Source organism: Sciurus vulgaris (genome assembly GCF_902686455.1).
Source record: "Sciurus vulgaris genome assembly, chromosome: X".
Lineage (NCBI taxonomy): Eukaryota > Metazoa > Chordata > Mammalia > Rodentia > Sciuridae > Sciurus > Sciurus vulgaris.
In genome coordinates this window covers 47,234,519-47,243,219 of record NC_136471.1, presented here as the reverse complement: position 1 = coordinate 47,243,219, position 8,701 = coordinate 47,234,519, and the positions used below count along the sequence as shown (strand labels likewise).

Sequence of the window (8,701 nt, the reverse complement as noted above, 5' to 3'; positions counted from 1 at the left end):
GTACTTAGGTGGACAAATGTATATTTTGATTTATGAAAACTAAAGTACCGAGTCTTTTTAGATTTGCATACGTTACAAACAACTCTTTATAGAAGTGTAGGACTGAACATTTATCAATTTATATCAGAGCTTTTCTTTGTGATACAGGTCTGGGGCCTCAAAACACAAAAAATAGTGATGTCAAAGAAATACGTGAGATTGCCTCCCATGAAAGTAACAAGAAATGAAAACAAGCTGATGGAGCTTAAATGGACATGACACAGTTATGGATGTGGATTAAACCTGAGAGTGTTGGGATATGAGCATACAATACTGATTCATGAAGGTCAAATTGCACCGCAGAATCTGAAGGGCAGGGGAAATCAGAGGCTTTGGCTTTGGTGGCTGAGGAAGGGATGGTGGTGGGAGAGGGGTAGCAATAAGCACCGAGACCTGATGCTAATCATCTCTGGTAACTAGCAACAGGCAAATATAAACAAAGAAAGGTGAGTGACAATGCCTGGTGTGTCTGGGGTCAGGAGATTCTGGCAGGTTGCTGCGAACGGGCGCCGGTCAAAGTGGTAACTGGGGATCTGAGCTCGGCAGTGACGCGCGGCCCTCACGTGACCAGGAGCCTATGTCTGCCCAAGTCCCTCTCGTCCTGGTCCTTTTTGCCGGTCCAGACACCGTCTCCCTATTACCCTTTGGTCGAGAGGGAAAGCAGAAGGAAGTAAGTTCCCTCGATCCTCTGGAATCCTTGTGAGTGTTGGTGCTGCCTTGTAATTCCTGGGAACAGATCCGGATGGCTGAGTCCAGGCCTTTCGGTAGGCTCCAGCCCCGCCTCCCCCGCCCACAATTTTGGTACAGAAAATGGTGGTCTTGGGGTTGGGGGAAGGAGGCGAGTGAAACCCCCGTCCCGGGAGGGAGGTGAAAACACTTGGAAACAGTTTCTAAGTAACCCTCGCTTCTACTTCCCGCCTAAAAAGAAATGACCAGCTTTGCAGGGTGGAGAAGTAGGGACATACAGGACAAAGCTTGATGTAGGGTCTGAGTGGGGAAGCGAGTATCTATGGGCTAGCTTGGGGGCGGCAGCTGAAACTGGGGGTGTGCGTCAGTCAGTCCGCCCTCCTCCCCTCTCCCCGCCCCCTACCCTGTCCGGCGTCTGTCTGCAGGTCTCAGCGGGGCACCTTGAGGAGGGCACGACTTAGGGGTGCACGGGTGGGAGAGGTCCAGGTCGGGGAAGGGTGGGCAGTGGCCCCGGATAGGGGTGCGAGGGAGGATGACGAAAGGAACGGAGTCTGCAGGGCCCCACTGCCCCGCCCCTGTCACTGCGGGAGAGGCCTGTGGCAAGGCCTGCTGGGAAAATGGTGGGCTTTCGGGAAGGAGGGGGCAACCAAGAAAGCGACCTGGGGAGGCGAGCCTGAGAGCCTCTGAGTAAATGCAGGTTTAAGGACCTGGCCCTGAATTAGGGAAATGCAGGTAGCAGAACCCATGGCCGGGGTGTTGGTCCCGCTGCCAAGTATTGTGACTCGACTGCCTTTTCTTGTCTCCTAAGAGTAACTGTGCTCCAAGAAGAAAAATCTCAACATGGAAAAATCATGCGAAGAAAACGAAGAACAGCCACAGAGCTCGCCAAAGGCCGATGAGGAGCGGCCTCCGGAGGAGCAGCCTCCCGAAAAGCAGTGTCCCGAGGACGAGCAGTCCTCCGAGGAGCAGTCCTCCGAGGAGGAGTTCTTTCCTGAGGAACTCCTGCCGGAGCTCCTGCCCGAGCTGCTGCTGTGTGAGGAGCGCCCTCCGCGGGAGCGCGTCTCCCGGAAGGACCTGCTGGCGGAGCGCCCTCCCATGGAGCAGCCTCCTTGTGGAGTGGGCAAACATAAGCTGGAAGAGGGAAGTTTCAAAGAAAGGCTGGCCCGTTCTCGCCCGCAGTTTAGAGGGGACATCCATGGCAGAAATTTAAGCAATGAGGAGATGATACAGGCAGCAGATGAGATGGAAGAGATGAAAAGAGTAAGAAATAAACTCATGATAATGCATTGGAAGGCAAAACGGAGCCGTCCCTATCCTATTTAATGTGTTCGGCCTTTAGTTCTGTTTTGTCTCATAATAGTATTGCCACCTGGACTTTCTGTTTGCATTCTCTTATGTTTTTTCCTGTCTTTATTTTATCTTTGTGTGCAGTTTTCTTTTACGTGTCTGGCTTGTAACTGGCATAAAATTGGCTCTTTTGCCTCCGAAAATCTGAGTCCCACCCATTTGCATGGAAAGTGTACATTATATATTGTGAAGTGAAAAAAAGCAATTTTCAAAAGGTATATATAGTATCCCGTTTTGTAAAAAAGAAGACCACATGTATATTTATATATTAATATTCAAAGAAAAAAACTAAAAGTATATACTTAAAAGACTTAACAATGGCTATCTGAGCAGTATAGTAGGTGATTTTTATCTTTTTAATTTTTGCTTTGTCTGAAATTCCCACTTTCCCAGAAAAACACATTCTACTTATGTTGCAAAAGAAACCATGTAATGAAAAAATGCAAAGCAATTAAAAAAAATAAAACCCTGTCAATCAACTTATAAAGACAATGTGACCTTTAATAAATCTTTGTCAGAACTTAAAGAAAAGTGATTCATATGTTTCTTCTGAATCTTTTAGGAATATAAAAAAGATATTTATTATATATGAGTCTTATTTTCTCATTTGAATAAGACCCACCTTACAGTGCTGCTCTGGGACAAAATGAGATAAAGATTGTGTGAGCTGTGTTCTTTTCTTTCCCCACCTGGACGTGCAGGACCCCAACTACTATAGATTCCCTTCAAACACAGGATAGTATTAAAAGGTGTTCTCACTCATGCTCACAAATTCCTGTGGTATTCCATTTGCGTGCCACATTCTGTTCCTGTCCTACTTTATTCTCAGATACTGCCATACTTACCAGGTAAAGCTGCCCGTTCTCATGGGTCCTGCTCCTTTCACTAGCCCTCATGCTGCTAATGTCCCCAAAGTGCAAAGCCTCAGTGATTGTTTTGCAGTCCCTGTTGAACCAAAGTTGCACTTTGTCTCCTATGGATATATGTAGAATTCCCCTCTTCCAGCTGGGATATTACTCTTACTAAAGTGTATACCATCCCATATGCTGCTTAGACCTTAATGTTTTAAAAGAATGCTTAGCAAGGTTGGTGTGTTCTTCTAATCCCAGCAATTTGGGAGGGTGAGACTGGAGGATTAGAAGTTCAAGGCCAAACTCAGCAACTTTGTGAGACCTTCAGCAATTTAGCTAGATCGCTAATCAGAAAAAAAAAAAAAAAAAAAAAAGGACTGGGGATGTAGCTCAGTGGTAAAGCACCCTGGGTTCAATGCCCAGTATGGGGTGGGAGGAAATGCTTAACAACATAGTCCTGTCCATTTTTTTCTCATAAAACCTCCATTTTCTTCCCTGGATTCAAACAAGAGTACACTTGGGGCCTGGGCTAGGACAAATTTGTGAGAATGACACTATGCTGTGTATTCAGAATTAAGCCCCCCTACCAAATACAAAAATAATTATAATTTAAATTGCCTAGCTTGCCTTTGATAAGTTCTCTCAGGGGCTTCAGGGAAATTGATCTGACCAATTTATCTGACTTATATGAATAAAACAGGAAAATAAAGCTTAGACTCAAACTCAGACATTCTTCATCTACACTACTGCATATCAACAAGAAACATGAAAAAGTACTTTGCAAAATATTGAAATATTATATATATATAAAAGTACATATATATATGAGATGTTATGAATTATTCATTAAACTACCTCAGTAAGTCCCAAGATTTTTATTTTGTTGATCCTGTTAATGCTAGAAATACAAATAGTAGTTAATAATTTCTTTAAAAAATTATGACCTGTCATAAACTCAGTTTTCATTTCACTACGTAAGCATCTTTTAAGTGTGTGCACTTCTCCAGAATTATGATCTGCAGTTTCAAAAGGAATATAGTGGGAGGAAAGATTGTTTCCTCAATTTCAACATTAATGTTGTTTATATATTTTATATATCAGTGTTTCTCTTAAAAATGCAGAAACCTGAGCTTTATTCTAGACCTACTAAACCTGCTCTTTTGCAAATTAGCACACTAAAGTTGGAAAGCCACTGGCATATACAATGTACTATTAATTGTAGTAACAAGAAACTACGACATGAAAGTATAGGTAATGGCATCAGAATTAAAAGGTAAGCCAGACACAGTGGTGCACACCTGTAATCTCAGTGGTTCATCAGGAGGCTGAGGCAGGAGGATCATGAGTTAAAACCGCCTTCAGCAAAAGTGAGGCCCTAAGCAACTCAGTGAGACCCTGTCTCTAAATAAAATACAAAATAGGGCTGGGGATGTGACTCAGTGGTTGAGTACCCCTGAGTTCAATCCCCACTACCAAAAAAGAAGTGGAAGGCTTATTCAAGCATATTTTTAGTAACAAACTGAAGACAACATCACCGATTTTACAACATAAAATTTAGATTTCTTACAGCAAAGCAAGATCATACACAAAATAAAAAGCAAAGACACGACTTATTAGGTAGATGCATTTTTATGATGAACTTTATGTAATGCCTTCTCATTCTAATGTGAGTGAAATACTTCATAAATAAATTCAAAGCTTTCCTTTAGTAATCAACTTACAAAATGCTTGAGCAAACCCTGATCCTTTGACTTTGGCTTGATTTCATTTTTTTCACTGTATGGTGCCATTTTTCGGAGCTCTTCATGTCTCCAGACCATTCTTCAAGGTCATGGCAGCCTGATGGATGCTGGAACAGCTGGAATTCTATAAGATTCCAGGGACTCACTGTGCCAGTTTTATAAGACAGAAGACATCCAACCCCTAGCACTCATGGGTAGCAGGGCATAGGCAGTCTGTGGAAGAGCTCCCTCAAGCCACACTCCTCTCCAGACTGGGTCTGTCTTTGGTTTCTCTGCTCCAGCCTGCAGTAGGCATCAGGTCTTCTGCAGCCAAAGGCCGAGCTGTGAGGAACAGACTTACCTGGAGGAGAACAACAGTCCACACTGCAGGTCAGAGCATGCTGCCTTTCCCTCCTTTGCCCTTCCTCTTTGGGGGATCTTTTTGGAGAGGAGGAGGCCCCAAAGCTTCATAGCTGGAAACTGGTTAGGGTAGTCTTTGAGCAGACAGGTGTCTGCACTGGTGAGACCAGATAAGATGGGGTTGAAGCAGGGGTGGGATGACCCTTCCCTCAGCATCCAGTGAAGTAGCCTCCAAAACAATTGGGCAAAATGAGGTTAGCCAGTAGACAAGACCTCACCCATCCCTCTCCCACCCACCTTGCCCAGACTCCCGGAAGGGCCTAGGATATGCCCTGGCCTGTTTTGTTGGTTCTGTGATGACTTAGCTCTGTGTCTGCCTGGCACAGGGCATCTGAAGTCTGAGTCAGCCCAGACCCAGGAGTACAGGAGACCCCAGGTAAAGGGAGCTCACAAAAGGCACATGGTCCTGCAACTTGGGAGAAGAGAGGTGTCACCTTCTGTCTGAAAGCACACATGCACTGTAAACCCAGTCCTTGGCTTGGGGATGAAGGCAGTCAGATTATGAGCAGGTGCAAAGATACTTTTTAAGGCATTGATGTTGGAGGATAAGCAGCATCCAGAGCCCAGTTCTCCGGGCTCCTGCTGTGGTATGACTGTGCCCCCCACAATTCATGTTCTGGAGTTGGGGCCTAATCAGAGGTGGCTGTGTCCTCATGAATGGCTTAATGCTGCTGAAAAAGGCCTTGCCTGAGTGGGCTCTCTCTCTTCTGCTCTCTGCCTTGTGAGCACACAGTTTCTCTCTTGCCCTTCCACCTTCCAACACCTGAGGACATAGTAGAACAGCACACACCAGATGCTGGTACCTTGGACTTCCCAGACTCCCAAACTGTGGGAGAATATATTTCTGTTCTTTATAAATGACCCAGTTTCAGGTGTTGTGTTATAGCAGAGTAAACCCAAGGCAGGCCCTTACCATCACCCTGCTCACACTGAGGCTGGTATGTCAATCACATGTCTAAGAAGTGACTTTCCTGGCCACTTCCAGAGCAGAAAGCATTGAACATTTGAGACACTAGAGAGTGAGTTCTCTGGTAAATAGGATCCCCCTGCTCTTAGAAGACAGTGAATTATAGTGGATGCATCCTCTTGTGGCTCAGTGATATAGCATTTGTTTTGAATTCACAAGGCCCTGGGTTTTATCCCCGCCCCCCACCCACAAAATCAAAAGAGTGGGAGCACCCCTGTTGAGTCAGGTGGAAGAAATCAGGCTCAACCTGGGTCCTAGTAAAGAAACCAGAGACAATTCTTTCTCTCATTCAGATAGCAAAATGTAAACAAACAATTATTTTTATAATTGAGGAATAAGATAACACATATTTAGGAGGCAGGTCCTATGTTCTCTCTCAGATTCGTTTGCATCAAATTTTGTGTTTTCGCCATCTACAGCACTACCTCTAATTTTCATGGTAGCTTTTCAGAGCACAGGGAATACTGAGTAATGTGTTATCCTTGTTGGTGTGTGGGTTTTAGTGAGTTTTCACATTTTTGTTTTGCTGTAGCTAATATCCAGTAGGCAGCTATACGTAAGTGTCTGAAATTTAGGATAGAGGCTGGAAAGGAGATATGGATTGTGGCAGGTGATATCTGGCACATAGCAAGCACTTTACAAATATGTGCAGAATTGAATGAATAATCCAGTTATGGATCCTTCTACACTTTTCTATCCATGTATTTTTCAAAAGAAGTGGGAATGTAAAGAACGCATTGGTTCATAACCCATGGGTAAAAAAAAAGATTTTTCTTTTAACTCTTCGTGAAGACAATACCTTTTGTTCAAATATTTAGAAAGAGTGCCAAGTGCCATCTGGTGTTCAGAGCCAGAATTGCCGGTTGAACATACCTAACAAAGGAGAGGGAGAAGCTTAGGGGATGGTGCAGTGTTGATATTTGGTAGAGGAATGCCTCAACTCTAACCGACACCTGCCTGACACGAGTATGGGGCGCCTTCTGGGGTTTGAGGTCACCTAAGAAGCAGCATACAGTTAGGTGATTTTTCCTTGTCTCAAGGCAAGATAAGTATTTGCATGCTTATGTGTGTGTGTGTGTGTGTGTGTGTGTATTTAAAATGAATGGTCTTACACCATTATCACTTTTTCTCTAATTGTGGAAGCTATATGTTTCAACAACAAATTATATGGAAATACATAGAACTATAAGAATAGATAAAGCACCTATTCTTCCTCTCCCCAGAGGAAGTCATTGTTAATATTGAGGTGCATGTACTTACATTGTGTGTGTATATCTCCTTTTAAGTACTCTACCAATTTACTCTGTTATTTAGTATGCATGCATATTATTTTACATATTAATGTATTGAACATGAAAATGCTTCATTATGTATTTGTAGTTTTATCTTATAGAACATATATTTTATTTATTCCTTTATTTTTATTTACATATGTACCATATATACATCTGTATAGGTCTTCCCCGAACCACACCCCTTGATGCTAATGTCAATGATGAAAATAAAATCATGCTCTTTGAGAGATCTACGTCTAATACCATATGAATGAACAGATCCCCCAAAAAACATAAGGTAGAAGAAAGTGAACCAACTTTGGAGTTGAGGAAAGAAATTCAAATGATCAAGCTTCAGGATATTAACTTCATAGTTGACAACTCCTTTAAAATGTAAACCTCTTTGAGAAAAAGTGTTATTTATTATAGATGAGTAAACTAAATCCAAGAAAATTTAGATGATTTATACAGGGTTGTACTGCCAGTAAGTGGTGGAGCCTGGATTTATTTATATATTTTTTGCAGTGCTGGGGATTGAATCCAGGGTCTTGTGAATGCTAGGAAAGTGTAGTACCACTGAGCTATATCGCCAGTCAAAGAACCTGAATTTGAATTCAAATATGTTTGATTCTTAAGTCATATCTCTTAGCCATTATACCTTTTTATTACTAAAATTTCACACTTTATCTCTTATTGCTGAGTCTAATGACATCTTTCCAATGTCAGAAAAGTTATGAATGCTCCCTTATTCTCCTGCCTTATTTTTGTATAGTTTGAATTTTTGCTATGAACACATTTTTACAATTATAAAAAAAATCAATGAAGGATTATCTCTTAAAATTTTCTTTAATTTTTTGATTTGCATTTTAATTGACACTTAAAATCATATTTGGTTCAGTAGCAGCACTATATAATATATGTATATATAAATATATTAACATATATAAATTATATAACTTAGTCATATTGCTTGCACAGGCCCTGGGTTTGATCTTCAACACAGCAGGAAAAAATTGTACATATTAATAGGGTACCATGGTATGTTTTGAAACATGTATATATTGTATAATATGTAAATCGTGGTAAACTGATATCTGTCTCTGCAAACATCTATCATTTATTTGTGGTGGAAACATTCAAAATCCTTTCTTCTAGCTTTTTTGAAATACACAGTACAGTATCATTATCTATAGTTACCCTACTGTGAAATACAACACCAAAACTTATTTCTCCAAACTGTAACTGAGTACCTTTTGCCCAAACTTTTCCCATTCTTCTCTCCCCAATCTCTTTCAAACTATTTAAAGTGAAAAATTATATATCACAAGGAATATTAAATGGCACATGAGAAACTGGAATGAAATATCAAAAACGTATTTACAGATCAAGATATCT

General features: G+C 41.8%; 1 protein-coding gene across 5 annotated transcripts; it reads left to right on the top strand.

The window, feature by feature from the left end:
* Window positions 1-523: 523 nt before the first annotated feature.
* Window positions 524-2,565, top strand: TCEAL1 (transcription elongation factor A like 1). 5 transcript variants are annotated; one of them, XM_079123707.1, is made up of 2 exons: window positions 524-738; window positions 1,535-2,565. In XM_079123707.1, exon 2 carries the CDS (start codon window positions 1,567-1,569, stop codon window positions 2,047-2,049), a length of 483 nt encoding a protein of 160 aa, XP_078979833.1. In that variant the 5' UTR covers window positions 524-738; window positions 1,535-1,566; the 3' UTR covers window positions 2,050-2,565. The 5 variants fall into 5 exon arrangements, with proteins under 5 accessions (XP_078979833.1, XP_078979832.1, XP_078979831.1 ...); XM_079123706.1 differs by having other exon boundaries at window positions 530-709; XM_079123705.1 differs by having other exon boundaries at window positions 532-803.
* Window positions 2,566-8,701: the final 6,136 nt, after the last annotated feature.

Coding starts and splice junctions, on each gene's coding strand:
- TCEAL1 (XM_079123707.1), top strand. CDS start 1,567: ATGGAAAAATCATGCGAAGAAAACGAAGAACAGCCACAGAGCTCGCCA.